We start from the raw sequence: 24,138 nt of genomic DNA on the forward strand, positions 1-24,138 counted from the left end.
AACGGTCATAAAAATATTATATATCCATATTTTTTCACACTTTCAATGACTTTATTTTTGTCACTAGAATCAGTTCATATCATAACTACCAAACATTCATTCATTTTTAGAATTTTAACCCTTTAAATACTAGTTTGTTAACAAATAATTCTAAATATTTTCTATATACTACATGTGATTTTTTAAATTTTATTATTACAGTCTTGGATATGTTAATAATTAACAACAACATGATTTTTATTGCATCATTATTTTTAAGCAGTGTCGGATTTTCTAAAAAAAATCACACTTCGGTTCAAAATGGAGAAAAATGTCCACATTCAAAAACCCTCAAAAAATGATTATATATATATTTTTTTTCTACTTTTACTATAATTTTTTAACCAGATTCTTTCTAGATCATATCTACCAAAACTTCATTCATTTTCAGAGTTTTAACCTAGTTTGTTTACATAATGCCACATCTATTATGCCTTTATGGTGAGAACTGTACTGAGGGGGTTCTGAACTTCTACATAAAAATCAAGCTCACCTTTTATCTCAGTTAAAAAAAACTATTAAAAATGAATAGGGATAAAAAAACATGTTTGAATGAAAAATATTTTCAAATCTCAGTAAGCTACATTGACTTGAATATAAGGTGTTGGATTTGTGATTTGCTGTAAAATATGATGTCTTTCTTTCAAACTGTATACATACACACAAACAAAAAAAGTTCAGTAAACACATGCAAACCACACTTTGACATCTATATCAACACATAAACACAGTTATAGCTGTATCTTTTGTTCGGTTTGCCTGCCGTGCTGTATAATACAGCAGAAACAGAAAAACTGAAATGCTCCATAGACTTAAATGGAGAAAATAGCATAAGCAACAAGTAAATGGTACACATTTGAGAATTTTCTTGAAATTTATTCATTTTTTTGTAATTTTGAACCCTTTGCCAACATAATCAAAGGATTTTTATATGGAATGTATGATTTATGCTTGCATGGCAAACAGTTAAAATTTGTAGTTTGAATGGCTTTCAATGAGGACATTTTTGTCCGAATGGGCCCGAGTCTTACAATTGTATGTACCTAGTTTAAAAAACATTTATGAAGGCAAAATAGAGCAAAATATTACAATTCCAATAAAAATACACACCTTTTTTATGAGTTTTTATGACCAAAATTCATGATGTTTGCATAAACACAACAACAACGACAAAGAAAACAAAATTGACTTTTTTGTCCATTTCAAAGTAAGGAAGGAAGAAGGAGGTGGGAACCGGCAAACATTAAACAACTTTTAATAAAATAAACAAACAACAAAACGAAAGTAAAGTGCCGACCGCTCCCTCACGGTCGACTGCCGGCCACACAAACATAATAAAACATAACATAAAGTCCAGGCCTGGTTCTCTCTCATCCTTCACTGCTGTCGCTCCTCCTTTTATGCTTCCGGAGCTCCTCCGTGAGAGATGCGAGACCGGTGCAATGGGCAGCTGACGCGAGTGACGCCTCGCGCCATTCCCTCACGGCCCTCATCCTGCTCTGCTTGTCACACAGTGCACAAGGGTTAAAGCTAAATTTGTAAAATGTAATTTACTACTAAACGACAAAAGCTTTCCAGTAACACACTTGCCACAAAATGATCTCAAGGGGTCTCTTTAAACAGCAATGGAAGATGAAAGTCTGATTCACTTCTGTATTCAAGCTCTGCGGGAATGACATGCAGTATTGAGCTTTGCTGTTGTCACGACGACCAGCATGCATTGCTTGCTGCTAATGGAATCAGTATTTGTGTCGAGTTTTTCAATAAAAATATTCAATGTAGCGGTTTTAGCTGCCTGTTAAAATAACGATGAGCTTAGCTCAGCAAATATGATTCTCCACCAGATCTATCAAGATCACATTCACGAAATGAGTTATTTAAAACATCAATTTCAGTCATTCAGTCCAGCGAATGCATCAATGACATTATACACTTTATGTTATCTCATGGCCATAAGTAACGTGACTTTACCAAACAGGATTTAGAGCAAAGGTAGCGTAAATCAAACACAGTTTAAGGGACCAAGTATATAAGTTGAGCACAGAAAACCCATCACTAATGAATATATGGTTGTTTATTAAGCTCTACTCACTCCACATGAGAGAGAGAGAGAGAGAGAGAGAGAGAGAGAGAGAGAGAGAGAGAGAGAGAGAGAGAGAGAGAGAGAGAGAGAGGAGAGAGAGAGAGAGAGAGAGAGAGAGAGAGAGAGAGAGAGAGAGAGAGAGAGAGAGAGAGCGAGAGAGAGAGAGAGAGAGAGAGAGAGAGAATGGCCGCGAGGTAGGTAAAACATGTCCTGCTGAGTCCTGCTGAAAAATTCCGGGCCTCGTGACCAGCTGCGTGGCTCAGCCAGGTGTGCAAGGCAGCAGAAGTCCATTGTTCCTTCTTTCCCCCCAGTGATGGAAAAGGGCAGTCTCCATATTTTACTTCATACACCCGAGTTTGAATCGACCAATCAGAGTTGAGCAGGGAAGAGGTTCTTTGTCCACTCAACAGCTAATCTTTATGACCTCCTAGCAACTTTACAAAATACCAGTCCAAATTATAACATAATGAATATAAAGTGTTCTATGGTCACACAATATATATAAACAAGGAAGAATTGTAGAGACAAACATTTAGGTATCAAATATGCCGGGTTTAAATTGCATCAAGTCATGATTCATTCGGACGTACGAATACAAACAAAGCCTGAATTAACTTGCCTATTAACAGTTACAGATTATTTAAAATGGCAAGAGCGCCAACAGATAACATAGATATTTACATATATTTATAGAAAAGGACAGTTTAGTGTAGCTTTGTCAGAGAAGTTTCTCTGGATAAATCATAGGTCTTAAGTTCCAGGTGAGACAAAACAGAGAGACTTCTCACATCTCCTTTGCTTGCTTTGAAGCTTAGGAGTCGTAAATATCCCATGGAGAAACAAAAGGTTATCAACACTTTCAGCGAGAGCACCAACCCAAATCCAGGCCCCCTGGAGCCAGGTTTGGCTCTGGTCTTTTGATGATGGTATCAAGAAACCAGGACAAAAGGGAGTGGGGGGGGGGGGGTGTTATGGCTTTTCTTTTAATGATCCAGGCACTACATCAAACATTTGAAAACAGGATACATTCACTTGAAACTAAATTTTAAAAGATAACGTCTTGGTTACGTATGTAACCTCAGTTCCCTGATGGAGGGAACGAGACGTTGTGTCGAACCGACAGAATGGAGAATCTTGAGAACCTATCATCTCTGACTGTACTTTTTAAAAGGCCAATGAAGTTAGCAAATGGCGTAAGCATGCCAGTCTCCGCCCCGTACATACGGGTATAAAAAGGAAGATGGCGTGCCCATTCATTCACCTTTGGGCTGAGGAACATGAGAGGCATTCCCGGTCGCTGCAGCGGACGGCGAAGCGTTGTGGCATGAAGGACACAACCTCTCGTTCCCTCCATCAGGGAACTGAGGTTACATACGTAACTTTCTGTCAGTCTCTCGACGTTGTGTCGAACCGTCAGAATGGGGTTCCTATACGAAACGCCACAGCGCTGCTCTGCGTCACAAGTTCCAGCGGAGCGACACTGACCGGCCTGGGCGAGTCACAAGTGAGCACAACCGTGAATCGTAACCTTCCAGTGGTGTAGAAAGACATCAATGCGTGAATCTTGAACACAAACCTGATACATAACATGACCATTCTCACTGTTCCCTCTCCCTTTATATTAATGCACTTGTGACAACTAAAGAAAAAGAGATGACAAACAGTTTCCTCTATGTTTAGTTTCTGCCCGATAGTTGCTAGTTGTATAACTAACAAAGTTAGCGAGCATACCCTATGAGTTCAAAAGCTAACGTTAACTTACGTGAAAAATAACATTGTTCCCCAGTTTCTGATTTGGGCATACGTGAGATATTTTTAGACACATACCCAAATTATAATCCACACCAACAAAAGACAGTAGCTTTTAAATCCTAAGTGAAACGCAAGCATTTTTGATGATCGTTTCGGTTCAGTCCTCTAGTTTTATTGTGTTTAACTACAGCTGTCGTCATTGTTTTTGTTTGGCAGTGGCAGCAGGTATGTGTTAAAATATCAAACTGGAGACTGTATTCTGTCGATTGTGGCACTAAACAACACAACAAGATGATATTTTAAACTCCTTATGTAGCTGAATCTGTGTTGGTTTGTATTAGCCACCTCCAGTTTTCCCTTTGTTTTGCCTCCAGCTAGAGCCGTGACGTCGGCAAGAAAGGGGTCTATAGTATGTTATAGTATAGTATAGTACTCCTTAGTATTTTTTATTGTGACTTTAATATAAAAATGCACAGAGCTAACTGTGCTTTTGAAAAAACAACTGAAACTATAAATAAAACTTGAAATCTAATGCTTCGATAAACTTGAAACAAAGTTGAAAGCACATCATTGCACCAACAAATATTATTAATTCCTACATACAAAATAAAAAATTGTAAAAAATATAAAGTAATGAAAAGTAATTCGAAATTCGAGCAAACATCTATACTTAATAATATTAATAGTAAAAAATGACAGGAACTAGGTAAACTTGGTAACAGTGCTTACATATTCTACTACATGTTCTTTGCCAGAAAAGCCTCCGCCATCGTCTTGCCAGTCAGAACTTCACTCTCCTCACATCTAAAATCTAACTCCTGCTGCTGATCTTTGCTGCGACACTTGTTCCACTTACGGTTCAGTGCCACGGAGGACAAGTTGTGTAATCGGTTGGCGGGTGGACACCGTGTATCACCGGTGACACAGACTATTGCAACAAGCCTAACAGGAACCACTGAAGGGAATGATTAAATGCTCAACTTTCAGATGAAAATGACACCTTAATGACTTTAATAAGACGCAAACTAGACCCCCTTGAACCACTAGAGCGTAGAACAGATTTCCCATAAGAAGTAACAATCTTTCATGTACACTTAACTGCTGAAACAAATCATAATAGAAAGTCTGAGGAAAGAAAGCTTTTAATAACAATAAATAAAAGCTTACAGGAAATTCTACACTGTTGACTGTATTCCTGACTGTGTGCAGACTTGAGCTTTGAAGTACAAAGCTTGCCATAACCAAAGCTGCCACAGTGTATGCAAGACGGTAGACCCTCTGTTGTAAATATGTACACTCACTGTGTACACAGCTACATCTATCTAATCTATTTCGCCATCAAAACAAGATTATTAGATGCCAGTCTAGGCAGAGCTATTAAAATGCCACTGGTTCACTGCAACTCATCAACAGATTAAACCGGTGGATAAACTCAACAAATCAGACATTTTGAAGCTTGTTGTTTGAAGCTTTCTGTTTTTATAATAAGACAATGTTTAATGAATACATAAGACTCACAACAAACAATACAACAAATCATTTAATTTAGTGAGCAGAATTCACTAAGTTGAACACCATATGAGAATTCTCACCGTGGCTAGGGCAACTCACAGGTATGGCACCAGGCATGCACATTCTGTATTGCGTATGCTCCAGTTTAACATCCACTCCTACAGCAAGATGGGCCAGTTTTAACCAGTTTTATAATACCCTTTATATCACGTTGATTAATCTTTTATTTTTGTTTTGTATCTATTGTCTAAGCAAAAACATTTAAGTTAGTAGCTGAAGTTACATATGGCAAAAAAGTATAAACAAAGTTTGTTTACAGAAGTCGTGTCACTCGACAGCCATGTTTGCAACACCTCCGCTATTTCAGAATCAGAATCAAAAAGAGCTTTATTGCCAAGTATGTTTGCACATACAAGGAATTTGTTTTGGTGACAGGAGCATCCAGAACACAGAAACAGCAACAACAGTACACAGAGACCATAACACAATAGAATACAGTACACAGATGATTTAAATAAGGGCCTATGGGTATAAACAATTAAGAAATACAATACAATAAACATAAGATAAAGATATAGAGAGTAAAGCTATGTGTGTATGTAAATATGTACAAGTAAAAAATAAGAATAGACTATAGTATGTACAAGGTATGTGCTATATACAGCAGAATGAAATATAATTTACAGAAAAAGTTATATAAAAAATAGACAGTGTATTATCTGAAGGATATACTGTAATTAATATTGCACTTAATTATTATTGCATAGAGTTATTAATTGCACGGTGGTTTTTTTAGTCATAGCTATTTTAGTCATAGCCACAGTCCTATCTACTTGAATAGGGGACGAGATATTTCTAAAATCGTTGACAAAAATCACAATTAAATTACATATTTTCAACTATGAACCTGACATCAACTTGTACTGTAACATTCGTTTCCAAATTAAATTGCATTAAAAACACATTTTTCGAGGTTGCTTCAGCTACAGGTTGGCAAGTGCCTCACAAGACTGTGTAGAGCCCCCGCCCCAGAGAACCGTCAGTCTTTATCGATTGACGATTGGCTGTTTTTATTGACTTCCTATGCCAGAGCGGCCATTTGAGCATTGCGTTCCCTCCCCATTTATAGTAATGACAGTGGTGCATCTGGTTAATATCTGGTTAATGGTGGTTCATATGCATTATCTTTGGTATTTATCATTTTTATAGCTTTTTCTACCTAGCCCTAACAACTGGAAAGAACAACCAAACAGGTTATTTGATATGTTCGTCTCGATCTAAAACCATATTTTATACATAACTGGCAATATATATTTTATTTGCAAGCCATATTTAACAGTTACACTGAAGTGTTATATCCAAGCTATTTTAGAGCATGAACAATATTTTCTCAGTTAAAAATGTTTAAATGTGTCATTTCATTGTCGACTGCAGGTTTTAAAGACGTGGAACGGCGCTGGGCTTCTTTTTGGGTGTGCAACCCACTTTATGCATCAACACTGAAAGGGCTGAAAGAAGTTTAAGCCTTACTAGATTAAAGACACTTGACATTTTCAGCCAAGCATTCACTTAATGCAAAATATGCTAAATAAACCACCGGGAGACTGCATTTATTAGATATTATTTACTAGAATAATCTAGCTTGTTCTATAAACACCATGCACTGTGCTGTGTTTGACCTTTTTTGTGTTTTTCAGTTTTTCTTATTTTCTCCTGCAATGCTGCTTTGGAACAACGCACACTATGAAAAGAGCTATATAAATAAAATTGAATTGAATTGAATTACATGTGGCGTTAAAACACTGATAAAAAGACTTCTATCATGTAAAGCACACCCATTAAAAGTCAAACAAGAAAATTAACCTATTTAAGCAACAAGTTGGGGACATTAATCAAAACTAAGTAAAACTGCAGTACCACAATAACATCCACTGGTGAACATATTAATCTTTGCTTTGTAACAAAAAAGCAGTCAAGCAGTAAAGGTTTGGTTTACACGATAAGATTTTCTCTCACACCCATGCAATTACGGTCCACGACTACAGAATGCGAATGAGAAGTGAATAAAATGGGTATTATCAAAGCTTGAATAAGTAAACAAGCATTTTTAATGAGCTTTTAGCTCTTACAATAGTCGGTTTTAGCTGAGACTGCAGAAAGAGAATCTGAGGAATAAGCTTCTTTGGTCTTCCACACTCTGAAATGGCTCCCCTAAAGTATGTAATGCCAGCAAACGGCTCAATGGAGTGTAAATTTAGAAGCAAGATTTCTGGCTGGGTTTAAATCTTGGGGCCATGGGGGTTCTTCTGTATGGCTGATTGTAAAAGTAAGTGTTAGGAGTATTGGACTGCTCCCAAATTCTACAACATAGACAAAAATAAAAATTCCTAGTCACAACATGGGTGGTAGGGGTCGGTCACATTTAGTCATTTGCTTACATTCTGTCAGCTGTGTTTCTTTTATTCTTGTACAGTGTGCATGTCAGATGGAAAGCTTCGGCTTATGCCAAATTGTTTTGTGCATTTTGTACAACTACCTTTTTATTTTAAGTTGATTTTATCATCAAGTTATATTTGTTATGTAAAGAATTATTTTAGTTACTCAATAAGTATTAAAAATTGTATTATTTTGACTTATTTTCAAATGAAAATCATGCTAATGAATGTCTACAATAATGGCAAACTATTGACCGACTTTTGGCCAACAATTGACATCTCTCTCAACTTTTTCTTTAAATATGTTGTTAAATATGTATTAAAAATGTAGTCATGTTGCATACCTTGCCACCATGTTGCCACCTTGGAATTATGAGGTTCTATCTGACTTTCTTGTAAAAATTGAGTTATTCACTTATTCTTATTCTGTGAAATTGATGTGATGTTTTTTCTTTACATTTTCTGTACATTTTGGGACTTCTTTTAGAAAACAAAAAAGCTTTATCTACAAAGTCAAATGGAATGCAAAAACTTTGAAGCTTGTTATCTCAAAACTGCTCAGAATGCAGATAGAACCTTATAATTCTAAGGTGACAAGTTGTTTGGAATATAAACTGAAGGTCAGCTTTGAAAAGAATTTAAGGAGTCTTGACAAAAAATAGTTTATAAAGACAATTAGAGGATCAACAAATAATAAAAACAAATAAAATTGTAGTCAAAAGCCCTATTCGCACGGGATTAGTATTACCTGGGGACTAGGGATGTAACGAGACACTCAGCTCACGATTCGGTACATATCTCGATGCTGGGTTCACGATACGATACACATCTCGATATTTTGAACAAAATTCAAATAACATTTATTTTCAAAATAGTAACAATTTCAGTAACTTATTTTGTTGCACATACAACTTAATAAAGAATTTTAACATTTTAAGGCTTAACTGAAATTAGAATTAAGATCAGTGTCAATTTTGACACAAAATTTTGATTTAGTTTTAGTTATAGTCTTTTGACTAAAATGCAATTTAGTTTTAGTCATCCCAATTTATCATAGTTTTAGTCTATTTTTAGTCGAGGAAATCTACATTATATTAGTCTACTAAAATCTATCTGGATTAATTCATTTAATTGGTGTAATTAAATGTTCCATACAAAGATTTAACTGTTTCGACATAATTTAATTTACCTTGAATTAAATTAAACCAGCTCATTACCTTTATTTTTCAGAAGAGTTGAGTAACTACTGGATATGCATTGTTGTAACACAGATAATATTGGACCATGAACGACATGTAGCAGTTCATTCAGTCTCATTTTGACTCGTTCGTTCAGTGAAGGGCGTGTTCATTCAGTACATTCAACCAATGAAACGCTCTGACAGAGCTCACACTCAAGCGCTATTGGCTCATGTCTCTTTGAAGCTGCGCTGTCTTTGCTTGAGACAGTAATGAATGAGAAAAATCTTTCAAAAAGACATATTACATAAACTGTATTACATTTCTTCAATCATACAAATCACATACTTGTTTTTTAGCATGTCATTCGATCTTTTAATATAGAGTACGACTCACTTCATCGCTTCTCTGATCGGAACAGTGCTGGTTTCTTTTGGATTACTTTATGTTCCATATCACATTATGCAGCAGCTCACGTTAGCAGATAAATTAACATTAGCATTTAAAAACCTTTGTGCTGAGTTTGTAATGAGTTTCGGGGTGACTCGCCTGCAGTCACGCTTCAAGTTTGCTGTGTTTTAACGGCGATTGTGAAGGAAAATATGACGCTTTGTAAACCACTTGGAGACACAGATTGTGTCTTGTGATTCTCTCTCTACCGCATATGTGAGATAAGCACACGTGACGCGCTGGCGCAGAGTAAGTAGCGTCTTGACCGCTGAACGAATTGAATTAAACATATCGTAAAATATCCCCATCTCTCTACAATGCGCATCGTAACATTTTTGCATCGCGAAATATCATAATACGAAGTATCGTTACACCCCTACTGGGGACCTCGTGTGATTTAGAAATTACCTCCCCACATCTGTATTTCATGTGGCACATTCGCACAGGATAAGTGAAGCCTGTGATATTACTCAAATTTACAGACTTATTTCCCAGATATGATGGCAAGGCTTTGCGTATAGTTTGTATAGCCTATAGTTGTATGGTGTATAATGATATATGACCGTACCTGTCAGCATTTGGGACCTGCAATCACGAACCGGACAGATCACCGCGATCGCGGGCCTCACATGTTTCGAGAGTTTCCACGAGAAATAACAAAACGGGAGACTCCCGGCCAAAACGAGAGTGTTGGCAGGTAAGGTTTGCCCTAAACAAACCTTTGTGGGGGACCTTGTCATAGTTAAATTTAGATAAAAATAAATGTAAACTATAAGAAATAAAAAATTATAAATCAATTAACACACTTAAATTAATAAAAACTGAAAGACAAAAAAACATTAAACTGAAATTTAGAACAATTAAGTATAAAATTAAATTCACATTTTGATTCACATAATATATTGTACACAATAATATAATACACAATAAAATTTTGAAATAATTCTGTACCTAAAGTAAAGCGTGGCTCTGGAACCATCTAGCTGTCAAAAAAACCCTGTAACACGCAAATGCTGTGTGTTTTTACTAACCAAATGAGAGATTAACAAAAATAAAACATGATAAATATAGTTTACTCAAGAAAGCTAAGCATACGAAAAAACATAAATAATTCTCTAAATGTGATGACACAAAAATGACATTATCATGGGCAAACGAAGTACAGTGGATTGTAGTGGTGTGCATTATAGCTGAGACTCACATGAACACTGTATAGTTGGTTTTGTAAGTCATTCCCTGTACATGCTATTGAGCTTTAAATAATGGTCTATTTTGTGTATGAACCCATACAGTAGTGAAATACACAGCAATATTTATATATTATTTGACAGTTTATTGTAATAAATATCAAAAATCAAAAATCTAAAAGGTGTGCATAATAGCTGTCACCCACATGAACACTGTACAGCTGATGGCTGTAAATCATTCCGTTTAAATGCTATTGAAGTTAGAAACGTTTATATTAATGTGTGGCCTATGTAACTTTAGAGATGGTCCCTAAATTCAGACAATCGAACGTCCAATGTCAAACCAACTTTATGCCAGTGGATAAATACTGAATTTGTAAATCTGTACTTGCATAATTTGGCAAAACTAAATAAGACTTTGAAAATAGTACAAAAACGCCTTGTTATTTTGCTTCGCGTTATTGCCATTTTTTCCACTACAGACGGATAGCTCCGTTTTAAAGCGATGGCGCGCATGTCATCACCTGCATGATGTCCGAGACCGAGTAAAGTAATTAAATAAATTAAATATTAAAAAGGACATTTCCAAATGATTCCTGTAAAGTATAATCCGCAAGTTATAAAATTAGTGTCTTGTTTACATTATAGTGTTCAGAGGTGGGTAGAGTAGCCAAAATCTTTACTCAAGTAAAAGTACAAGTAACTTGAGAAATTGTTACTCAAGTAAAAGTAAAAGTCACTATTTTCAAATTTACTTGAGTAAAAGTAAAAAAGTATGCAATGAAAAAACTACTCAAGTAGCTAGTTACTTAAGTTACTTTGTATCTGATTATATAGGCCTACTACATTAAATTAATATTAACGCCAATATTTTAATATTACATTTTAATCAATATTTTTAATTATCATAAGCAGATATCTTTGCAATATACTAGAGAGACTAAAGAATAAACATACACAGAAGAGACAAGCATTTCTGTAAATTTCATCTAGTCCGGATGTCAATGTAGTTTACACAACTTATTTAGAATAATAGACCATGTCAAACTAAAGCATGAACTAAACTCAGAGCATTTCCTAAGATGATCTAGAACATCTGCAGTGCTCTCTAAATGAAATACACATTTTTGAACAAAGCTCATGTTTTCTCGTGTTGTGTCACGCGTGTGTTGTGAAACGCTCTTACTTGTAAACAAACAGTAAACAGTGAACCACACGCCCATCAACAAGTTTTCTTCCTTCTGTTCTTCAAATGTATATTTCTGCAAGCCCACGTCTCTGTGTCTGACAGGTAACGCGCATGTTGCTGTGTCTGACGAACAGGTCGCACGGGTGCGCGCAAATGGCGGGCATTTATCATTGCTGGCAAACAATATGACACATTTGCAGTTTTGATTGTATAGATATAGATTAATATCCACTTCATCCAACGCTCTTTGTGTTCTGCGTGTTTTTAAGTTTTGCGCTACGAGGAGTGAGTAATCCTGCTTCAGATGATTCAGATCGTGCTGCGAACTGAACAAATCATTTGAACTGATTCATTAGCCTATTCAATGGTTTCAATTAATGCTTTCAAAAGAATCGACTCAAACGAATCGATCACTCGGGAATGCCCGTAAAAAGAGACGACAACCTTGAAATAAACAACGCGTTTTAAAAAGCATATTTTAAAATGACGGAACGAAGGAACGTCACGCAATGTAAGTTATGTAACGAAGTAAAAGCACAGATTTTCTATTAGAAATTTACTCAAGTAAGAGTAAACGTACACACTTTTAATTTTACTTAAAAAGTACATATTTTCCAAAATGTTACTCAAGTAAATGTAACGAAGTAAATGTAGCGCGTTACTACCCATCTCTGATAGTGTTTTTGATTCGGTACTCACGGGGGCCCCCTGGTGGTACAGAGGCCATACGCAACCTGCGTAGTCTGCGTACAGGAAGGATCGGCTCTGGCCAGAAATCAATTTTGGCCACTACTGTATGTAACCAATTCCAAAATCAATTCCAGAGGGGAAAATATTGCCCCTAATGAAAGATACAACTGCACCTAAACTCACTTCCTTTTCAATTCTGTTCTTCTCTTTCCGCATCTAGTGTGAACGGCCCCACACACTTCAACTAGATGGGCTATATAATAGCAACAAATCTAGTCTTATGTTTTAAATGTGTTGTACGCTAGGATTGACAGCCGGTTAAAGTTTAACAACATGCCACTTTTCCATTGAATGACAAACCCCCCAAAGGAACACTTGCAGCACCAGCACCAAAACCTTGAGGTCACAGCCTATAAGTTCCCATCTTTCGGTAGGAAGGTAACACTAAAGTAAGCTGAAAGTTACTTTGATTCAGTGCAGCTCCCCAGAGCACCAGTGAATGTTAAAACCCGCCATTGAGCTGTCAGCTGTCCATGCAGCCCTGCGTGTTTGCAGCACAAACAGCGTATGTAGTCCCTGAATGTGTTTTCCCGATCAGCTAGATTCAAGACATACTAACAATCAGGGTGAATGAGCTGATTTAAATTCCGCTCTCTCAGATCAGCCACACGTACTTTATGGATTAGGTGTGAATTTCAAGGCAGTGGACACAAACACATTGATCAGAGCTTGTTGGTGCAAAAAAAAACAGGCGGTCATTATTTATTATCTGGAGACTACGCACTTTGGTTTGGTTTGTAGTGTACTGTAATGCATTCGGCATCTTGCTATCGGTGACTAGGTGTTATTTCAATTTTTTACTAACGTAACTAGTGAGAGGCAACGAGGACTAGCATAAACATCTATACACTATAATAACGATCTGGTTAACTTCCCAAGATATCGGTACATGATCGCGAGCAAGCTAGTTTAATCATAAGTTATGTATTAATGGCTATGCATGGTAGGTACTCTTGCTCTAATGGAACTGTATTCATAAAACACCACTTAAGTTCTGTGCGTCCTCCGCACGCAAACCAACGCAAATAAGTGCAGACGTGAGCATACGCACACATCCTTGAGCAAGGACGAGCTTTTCATATTCTAATGGGCATGCTGGGCTCACATGTTGCCTGGGAGATCTTTTGCGGCAGTGATGATGCGGATGTTGGATAATGCTTTGGATCAGTTCCAACACTGTGATCCTGGAAGATGAAGTGTTGATAAACAAAATCGCATGCTTTTTAATTTCGGGCAGATTTTGGATATATGTTCAGCAGCGCTGCAGGGGATATCAAAATATCACAAATGTGCTTATTGCAATAAGCATATTATAGTGGTTTGTAATATATGGATGATTTTAATATTTAAAAAAGTTATTATGTAAATTTAAAGTTTTAGATATTAAAGTCAGATGTTTAGATGTTTATTACATTGTTAAAATTATATTTTGTATGTACTGCAACAGTAAACATGGCTGTTCACCTCCAAAAGTTGTAGTGATGCCATCTTTTACAGAAAGATGTAAAATGGGTGTTGGTTAAGAAAATCTGTTTTAAAATATATTTTTATATAATTGAAATTGATTTTACAACCTTTTTATTCCTTGTTATAACTTATATTAACTTATTCCTTTTATAACTTATTTTTTTCTTACTTATCTTAGCATTCCCATATCACATATTGCATTTTTTTCAATATTAAGCAGCTCTATTTCTGAACTTTTGATCTGATTTGATCACAAAACTACTGTATATTACATATATTTATTGTAATAATGTTACCGGAAAATGCTGTAAAATTATAGACTTCCAGACAAAATAAGTATAATGTGATACTTTCACCACAATTTTACTATTTAAACATTTGGAATTGGAATCTGGAATTTTTATGATTTTTTATTTACAATAAATATGATATTATTATATTTCAATTGTAAAATACCAACATTTTCAACTTTCATACAAAAAAAAACATGAACAAGGAGAAAATCGTATGACTTTTTAGATGTCCCTCTACAGGCAGACTGCACTTTCCGAATGCCCTTGAGATCTTACTGTAGGTGAGCAGTTATATTGTGGATACAAACAAAAGACTTTATCTCAGCCATCTTTTAACAGGTTCCAACAAATCTGGTTTGATGCCTATTTCAACTTTGTGCAGTCTTGCGATCACTCTTGAAGGAGATTTAGACAACACAGTTGTTGCTTGCCAGTTCTGGATCACCCGGCAGCCATGAGGTCTTCAGCGCAAGCAGAGATTAATACTGATGACTTGTCATGCGCTAGTCATCTCATTTTTTATTAAATCTCTCAGCAACCGGTAGATTGGGTGCCGCATCACCCTCCACAAAGCACAGAGGGCGAACGCTGGGCGTGCGCGTGTACCTGTGTATCAATGATAGGTTGAGGGCAGGGAAAAATGAGGCGACAATTACCTTCCCTGCAGTCTCAGGAACTTGACATTGATGTCTGTAACCACCAAACCCTGCTACTTCCTTCTGACTAATCCATTTGAACTCCAACCACAACTTGTTATTATCCAGGGTTAAAGTACATAGTGGGCAGACGGTAAATGCTGAAACATTCTCCTTGAGAAACTCTGGGGTTCAGAGAATCATTGTGAGGCTGCATTGCAATACAATGAGTAGATATACTGTACGTGTTTATCGATGTGCGCATTGATCTTTCCAATCTGCAGAACAGATTGCATCATTTGCATAATCAAAAGAGAACTAATGCCAGCATAAATTGTGCCTCCCACTGCTTAATGAAAACAAAGCCTAATTAAATCTCAATGTCATTTATTAATTGTTCTGGTTAGTAACTGAAAAAAGCATCGTCACGACTCTATGAATGCTGCATGTTGTTTTAATTGAGTGTGTCATCTGTAATCATATAAAACAAAGAACTAGAGATGCACCGATTGCAATTTTCTCTGCCGATTCCGATTTCCGATTTTATTACAAGTGAAACCTGCCGATTCCGATTTTTGCCGATTCCGATTTTCTATCCACAAACTATAATTGACAGTATACTGTATATAAAACCATAACTTTTCTTCAATACACATTTTTTATTTTCATTGAATAAATGATTGAACATTACAATTTCCCCAAATTTCCCTAAATGCAGTTCTCCAAGCTGCATTAAATTACAGAATCTTCTCTTTCCCAAACAACTCTTAAATTGAAGAACTCTGTGACTGAAAAGAAGTACAAATAATAAAATATAACTAAACATGTCACTTAATTTATCTTTTTCATTTTTGTACTCATCTCACAAAAGTCTAAGATAACAATAAAATACTTCAACTTTATTCTTGTCTGTTTATGAAACTAACATTGCTTTATTTCTTTTTTTTTCTGAAATGTAAAATAAATTGTCTTTATCTTGGGTCTGTAGTATTAAAAGAAGTGGGTTGATTTTTGCTGCAACTTCAATAAAAAAGTTTAAAATCTTATGAGTGAATTCTACTCTAAAGATGTATATGTATTTGCAGTTTTTTGTTAGTAAAGAACTCAATCAGATATACACTCACCTAAAGGATTATTAGGAACACCATACTAATACGGTGTTTGACCCCCTTTCGCCTTCAGAACTGCCTTAATTCTACGTGGCATTGATTCAACAAGGTGCTGAAAGCATTCTTTAGAAATGTTGGCCCATATTGATAGGATAGCATCTTGCAGTTGATGGAGATTTGTGGGATGCACATCCAGGGCACGAAGCTCCCGTTCCACCACATCCCAAAGATGTTCTATCGGGTTGAGATCTGGTGACTGTGGGGGCCATTCTAGTACAGTGAACTCATTGTCATGTTCAAGAAACCAATTTGAAATGATTCGAGCTTTGTGACATGGTGCATTATCCTGCTGGAAGTAGCCATTAGAGGATGGGTACATGGTGGTCATAAAGGGATGGACATGGTCAGAAACAATGCTCAGGTAGGCCGTGGCATTTAAACGATGCCCAATTGGCACTAAGGGGCCTAAAGTGTGCCAAGAAAACATCCCCCACACCATTACACCACCACCACCAGCCTGCACAGTGGTAACAAGGCATGATGGATCCATGTTCTCATTCTGTTTACGCCAAATTCTGACTCTACCATTTGAATGTCTCAACAGAAATCGAGACTCATCAGACCAGGCAACATTTTTCCAGTCTTCAACTGTCCAATTTTGGTGAGCTCGTGCAAATTGTAGCCTCTTTTTCCTATTTGTAGTGGAGATGAGTGGTACCCGGTGGGGTCTTCTGCTGTTGTAGCCCATCTGCCTCAAGGTTGTGCGTGTTGTGGCTTCACAAATGCTTTGCTGCATACCTCGGTTGTAACGAGTGGTTATTTCAGTCAAAGTTGCTCTTCTATCAGCTTGAATCAGTCGGCCCATTCTCCTCTGACCTCTAGCATCAACAAGGCATTTTCGCCCACAGGACTGCCGCATACTGGATGTTTTTCCCTTTTCACACCATTCTTTGTAAACCCTAGAAATGGTTGTGCGTGAAAATCCCAGTAACTGAGCAGATTGTGAAATACTCAGACCGGCCCGTCTGGCACCAACAACCATGCCACGCTCAAAATTGCTTAAATCACCTTTCTTTCCCATTCTGACATTCAGTTTGGAGTTCAGGAGATTGTCTTGACCAGGACCACACCCCTAAATGCATTGAAGCAACTGCCATGTGATTGGTTGATTAGATAATTGCATTAATGAGAAATTGAACAGGTGTTCCTAATAATCCTTTAGGTGAGTGTATATCACATATATTAGTTGATTTATTCATTTTTTTATATTTTGGATTTTTAAAAACAATTAGAAGTCGTGTTGAATGTCATTTTACCTAGGTGAAATTACCACAGTTTTAACGTAAGACAAGGAATCAGGTTGAATGGAATTTACATTTGTTTTACACAGAGTGAACGACTTCAACATGAGTTTAGCATGTGTCAGAGTTTAGCATGATGCTAATAGCATCACTGTTAGCATACATACCCCATGTAGACGGAGCAGCGAGAGATGACCTACAGTCTGTACAGTACATGATGCGTGTGCACGCGCGTGCAGTCCGCGGATATGAGAGATGCGTGTCAGTCAGCAGCGACATACACATGCGAGTATAAACAAGCCGTGAAAGACAGGCTGTGCGCGCGCACGTTTACATGTTTACTTGCGGCTTTGAGTGTACTGACGGCTGTGACGTTCTTGCCTGCATCACGGGCAACAGAAGATCGGCTTGGAATCGGCGAGACATGAGACTGACCGGCCAGTCACCGGTCCGACCGATCATATGAAAAACCGGACGATTCCGGTCTCTGGCCGATCAATCGGTGCACCTCTACAAAGAACATTAACTGAGGTTAAGCACAGGTGAATACCGACCACCAGTCACAGAAAGTGGCATTACGTGGTGCTATATGCATGGAAACCTGAGGATGAGGATGAGGATGCCCTGAGGTCGCATCTAGGGTTTGTAATGTGTATGGCTGCCCCCAAATAGTCGACTAAACGTTAGTCGATGTGAAGGAGGCTTGGTCGAATACGTTTTCATTGGTCGGTTAGTCGCAAAAATGAAATAAAAAAACTCACGCGATGTCACGCAGCCAGTATGCGCGTTAAAGTTGGTCAGTGTATGACATCAAAAGAAACAATGCGAGATCAACGCAAACAGTGCCTATGTTAATAAATATGAAGAGACGCCATTTGGTGCTGCGCGATGATTACAGCCTGACCACAAAAGCACTGAAGATACGACTCGCAGAAGAAATTGACAAGAGATGGGAATTGACGGGAAATCTCGCGACCAGCATTTATACACAAGCTGCAGTCTTAGACCCACGTTTTAAGAGCTTGTCATTCCTTGACACTGACACATACTCCACAGTGTCGGATCTGGCAGAAAGTTTATCTACAGAAGCAGCGCAATATAGGGATCGTGACAGCATTAGTACTACAGTCTGCAGAGGAGGGTGAGCCCGCACCAAAAAAGAAAAATCAGGCCAAGATATCCATGCTGATGGCCATTTATGAGGAGGAGCATGCAGAAGAGAAGAATGAAATAAAGATGTGTTTGGCGGACAAAACAAAGGTTGATTCGGGACCATTGACATGGTGGCAAAAAAATGAAGAACGGTATCCAAAGCTCGCTAAAGCAGCTAAGCGCATGCACTGTATCCCCTCCACATCCACACCATCAGAGCACAACTTTTCGAAGGCCGGCTTCATTGTGAATAAGTCAAGAAGCTCACTTCTGACGCATAATATAAAAAAAAGATCGCATGGAAAAACAGTGACGGTAAGTTAGCTTAATTTCCCCTTTTTGTAGTGTTTCTGTGTGCTATCTGTCAGGACACACGTGGAAGAACCCAATTGCAGGCAGCAGTGTCAGGGGTTGACAAAAAGGGATTTATTTATAACAAACACAAAAACAAAAACCCACGAGGGGGTAAAGCAATAAGCACAGGGGATAATAATACAGGTAACAGAAACGAAGACTAACTAAACACTAGACTAACCAAACACTAGACATGAACTAAACTCAACACTTACTGAGACACGACGGAATAATCCAATAACAGGAACAGGAACACGAGCATGAGGAAACGGTAAGCATGTGGGTACAAGGCACAATAGTACAATAAACGAGCACAGGACAATGAACACGAGGGCTATTTAAAGGGGAGCAAATCAAGAGAGGACAGGAGCGGGGCATGAACTAATTAACACTCAATAACGAGGAATACAAGAGGGCGGGAACAAAGACGAGACCGGAGAGAGGGAGTATGCAAGGCCGAAAGGGTCAAAATGTCCTTTAAAAAGAACGAAATTTTCAGTTTATTTTATTCAAAAGGGTGTTTTATGTTTATGGTTATTTTGTTGGCAAGTTCATTTGGCATGTAACTGATGTTAAAGTTTGTATTTTTGTTAATAAATCATTTAAATGTACAGGCAGTCTCCTTGCTGTTTGTCCAACACATGATAATTATAACTGTAAATTATAACTGCGGCTCATTTATGAGTCCGTTTAAGCGCTTAATTTATATTTTAAACGCTTTATTATTATGATTTAGCATTTCTCTGTAATATGGAAGTGTTAAAAAAACATATTTTCTCAGTCGGTAAACTTAGACTATTCTTTTCCTTGTATATATACGCAAGTAATTATGTTAATATCATTTATTATTATCAAATATCATAATTGCTGAAATGAAGGACTACCAGTCGACTAGGAAACTCTTTAGTCGGGGGCAGCCCTAGTAATGTGCCATTAGCTGCTGCTATCCAACTTGTAGTCAAGAGTTAAATGGAGAAAGAGACTCCAGCAAAGCGAGCTGATGAGCAACACACAATACAGTTGTCAGTCTTGTTTGGAGTGCTAAATAGTTTCTGTCCACACAGCTTAGAAAGAGAGTGACAGCTGTGACAAATGACAAAAGGGACTACCATCAATTCCAAGAAGGCTCTGTGCTGCATGTACAAATTTTGGTTGTATTTTGTTTACAGTATAAGCACTTACAGTGTACTTACTAAATAAACAAAATACAGGTAACTACATGTACTTAAAGGGACAGTTCACCCCAATACGAAAATTCGTTCACACTTTATTTTAAGTTCCAATCCTCCCTATTAACATACCATTACCTACAACTTTTTCCTCAATAAACTACTAATTTATTCTCTATTAATCATTAGTAAGTTAGTTTTTAGGTTTAGGTATTGGGTAGGATCAGGGATGTAGAATGTGGTCTTGCAGTATATGTGCTTTATAAGTACTAATGAACAGCCCATATGCTAATAATAGGCATTCTAATAAGGTGAGATTTGGTCCCTATACTAAAGTGTTACCAAAAAAATTCTCAAAATGTACTCAACCTCATGTGATTTCTCATGTTTATGGCATCATTTTTCAGTTAATGCAAAAAAGTGTCAAAACAAGCTTATCCGATTGCTAAATTTAAATATGGTGACAGGCTGATAACTTGTCGAACTCTTGAACTCTGGATCTTGCACGTCGTCTTGTGCGAAAATAGACACAGACAAGAAACAATAGTTATCCATAGTTATTCAGTGCCGTCATAAATAAACATGATAAAAATGCCGGTTGTCTACGTTTGCACTCCTCTAGATGAGAGTAAATAGCAGAGACTGCTTGCAGCAAGTTGTGTTAACAGTAAAATGTCAGTATGTCATGTTAACTACGAATTTGCGTCCCAGGGTACGTGACACAAAAACATGTTGTTTAGTCACAATATTGTCAAAATCTCATTATAATCGCATTATGAAGGTGCATGTTAACATAGTCAATGCGATTTGAAGTTATCGGTGCGTCACCATATTTAAATGTTGTGCTAAGATATGCTTGTTTTGGTATCAGTTTCGCAACACAAATCTATTGTTTCGCTTGAGAAGAGATTAATTAACCAACAGTGCCAACATTTTAGATTCTGAATCTAATGGTAACAGAACAGCATTTTTGGGGGTGAACTATTCTTTTAATATGGTTGAATAAAGTGCTGCCAAAATTGTGATATTTACTATCTTTGTTATTATGGTTACATACTTAATTTAAAGCTACCTGATCCTACAGACATTTCTCGATTCAGTCTGCTGCATGAACATGACAATCTGAATCACACTTGTTAGCAAAAAAGCTGCCAATCGCAAACATAGCCATTGTGATTCAGAAACTGAAACATTTAGATGCACATTTCTGGGGCTGACGCCATCATGGTTTTATTCTTCTCTCCTGCCATGATTTTCCTCACTTAAGTCTTTGGAATGACAGCTACATTAGTCAAGTGCTAGATGAAGCGAAAATGAAAGCGAGATTGTATGAAGCTCCGCACCTGTAAATTGGGTCCTGCATCACCATCATCTTGCTTTCATCCCAGGTCCATTCTTTTTTCTGCAAAAATGAAAAGAATTATGTCAGTATACCACACACCGTTTTTTTTAATGTATGATAATATAACCAAGGCAGGAGCTTGCTCTATCAGAGTTCTAATTTTAGTCCTCGCTCTAAATTAAGCCAAGAGATAAAGCACCTGTGTAAATCAATTTATGTTGAAATTATGATCACAAGGCAATATATATTATGCAGAAATAATATATATAATGCAGAAATTGCTTTGAATCTAGCCTCTTGGCTCTGAAACTATCCCAAAAAGCACTTTAAGGCACTTTAAAGCCATCTCATCAAAAGGATGAACCCAGTAGGAGAGTACGGTGATCGATGTAACCATCCAGTTGCCTTCTCCCTCTGGCCTTAAAGGGACAGTTCACCCCCAAGTGAAAATTCAGACATAATTTACATTTAGTTTACTGACATTCAATATTAAAACTGAACTCCTAAATGTTGAACCATCTACTTCCTAATTATGTACAATAACTTCGAATTAGACATTAAAATAGTTTTATTAAGGTTGGTTAGATAAACTATTTATTTATTATAAATATATATTGCCATAACTTTACTGAGCATTTTTTAAGTGTATTGGTGATTAAAGGGATAGTTCAGCCAACAATGAAACGTATGTCATCATTTTCTCACCCTCTTGTCAATTCAAACCTTTTTCAAATGTTTTTTCTTCTGCAGAACACAAAATAACATGTTTTGAACAATATTGGTAACCAAACAATGTACCCACTCACTTCTATTGTATAGACACACAACTAATGCCAATGGGTACCGCTGTTGTTTGTTTACCAACATTCTTCAAAATATCTTTTGCGACCACAGAAGAAAGAGTCATATACAGGTTTTCAACCACATGAGGGTGAATAAATGCATTTTTATTTTTGGGCGAACTGTCCCTTTAAGTATTCCTAAATAATAAATATTCTTATAAGATTCATTCAGTGTTGTTCAAACTATTGTTAATTTTCTGCATATCAATGCAGTACAATGACTCTCAGCATACTCAATATAACAATAACCTTTAGAAAACAACGAAACAGAACTGTGGTGGTCTTAAACAAATGTGGTAAAAATCAAGACTAATAGAGAAGCTCACCTTTTTCTTTTTCCGAAGTCCTACTTTTACTCCGTCCACGGACACGAAGATGTTGACTTTTTTCTTTTTGATATTCTTCACCTTAAATTCATACTGTAAGAAAGCAGAGAAGAGATGAAAAGGAAAATTAATTCAGTGATCCATCAATACACAGCAGTCATTTCACCATTCTGCCAACCTTAGAATACCTCTATTAATTACATTCAATCTGAGTAGCCATTAAAACAGAAACCGAGTTGTTTGCCCTCCACGATCATCAATAACCTTACCCTTATTTTTATTGCCATACGCGTGTCCTTGAGAACAAGCTCAAATGTGCAATCAACACTTTCACAATTGAAATGCACGACTGCAACTTTTAACAGAGCAGAGAGTGTGGAAGGGAACAGGGAACAGTTAAGCCTTTTAAGTACATCTGGGTAGAATCTCCAGGAAAGGGTTTGTCCATACGGGAGGATCCTCAGGGCTAAGGTCACTTTATAATGAGAGCATATAGCCCTTTTCCACCAATGAGAGTGACATTAGCCTGGTCAGAGATGTATGGATGTGGGTGTCGGTACAAGCGGCTCTGTCTGCGAGCAAACATTCTTACACTAGTAAACAAGCATCTCCGCAGGGAAAGCATGTGGAGCAGCGTGTCCTCATTTCTCATTCCTATAGGTTCATATAGATCGATGTCAGTAGACTGAGATGTCCATGTGACCATATCAGTATGCTCCATGTTGATTTTTTAAATGACCTCAAGTTTTGAGCCATATACACTGTATAAGAAATATATAGGTTTTATGGCTGACAAGCGATTAATTGTGTTTAATCGCATCCAGAATAAATGTTTATTTACATAATATATGTCTGTGTACTGTGTTTATTCATTTTGTACTTATAAACACAAAAACATACACATACATGCATACTGTACATATTTAGGGGAAAAAAGGTTGATTAAATTTACCAATAATTTAAAAATATATATAAATTTTTATTAATTGTTTTATTTTATATTTTCTTGAATATATGCAAGTATGTGTTTATAAATGCACAATGAATATGCACAGTGCCCAGACATATATTATGTAAACACAAACTTTTATTCTGGATGTGATTAATCACGAATAATCGTTTGACAGCCCTAATAGATTCACATACACATGACCAGTTTTGAGACAGTTTGACATTTTAGAAATGACTGGCGAACACCAAATAAAACCTATTCACATAGATATCCATTTATCTACATGTTTGTATTTGTTTATGCAGATATTACAGAAATGAAATAGTTTATGATGACAATGAAACAAAACCAACTGAGAAAAAACATGAGCATTAAACAAGCAGACACGGAGCAGTAAAGATTCTTTTTCTTTTTCTATTTAAGACCCTCAATATTCAATGTTTGACAAGTCAATATTCATTATAGCCTAACGTCCTGCAAGGCAAAGTCAAGACATGAGCACCTAATACTAACCAGGTGATGGCTCATGTTTACTCTTCTTTCAATTTCCACCCCCTCTCTGCAGTAATGCCTTCCTGTTTCTCCCCATTCTAATTGAGTTTCTTTAAGCCACCTGCACCC

At 36.9% G+C, this 24,138-nt stretch overlaps 1 protein-coding gene across 1 annotated transcript in view; it reads right to left on the bottom strand.

Annotated features, from left to right (window-relative positions):
* The window catches only part of nos1apa (nitric oxide synthase 1 (neuronal) adaptor protein a), a 142,398-nt gene that overhangs the window by 76,551 nt on the left and 41,709 nt on the right, over positions 1-24,138 (bottom strand). Inside the window, exons 3-4 of the mRNA XM_057337145.1 lie at positions 22,566-22,658; positions 21,399-21,457 (exon numbers count right to left, since the gene is read on the bottom strand). Coding sequence (XP_057193128.1) covers positions 21,399-21,457; positions 22,566-22,658 — 152 coding nt within the window. The remainder of the gene's footprint in view (positions 1-21,398; positions 21,458-22,565; positions 22,659-24,138) is intronic.

Source organism: Triplophysa rosa, linkage group LG7, assembly GCF_024868665.1.
Source record: "Triplophysa rosa linkage group LG7, Trosa_1v2, whole genome shotgun sequence".
NCBI classification, from domain to species: Eukaryota; Metazoa; Chordata; class Actinopteri; order Cypriniformes; family Nemacheilidae; genus Triplophysa; species Triplophysa rosa.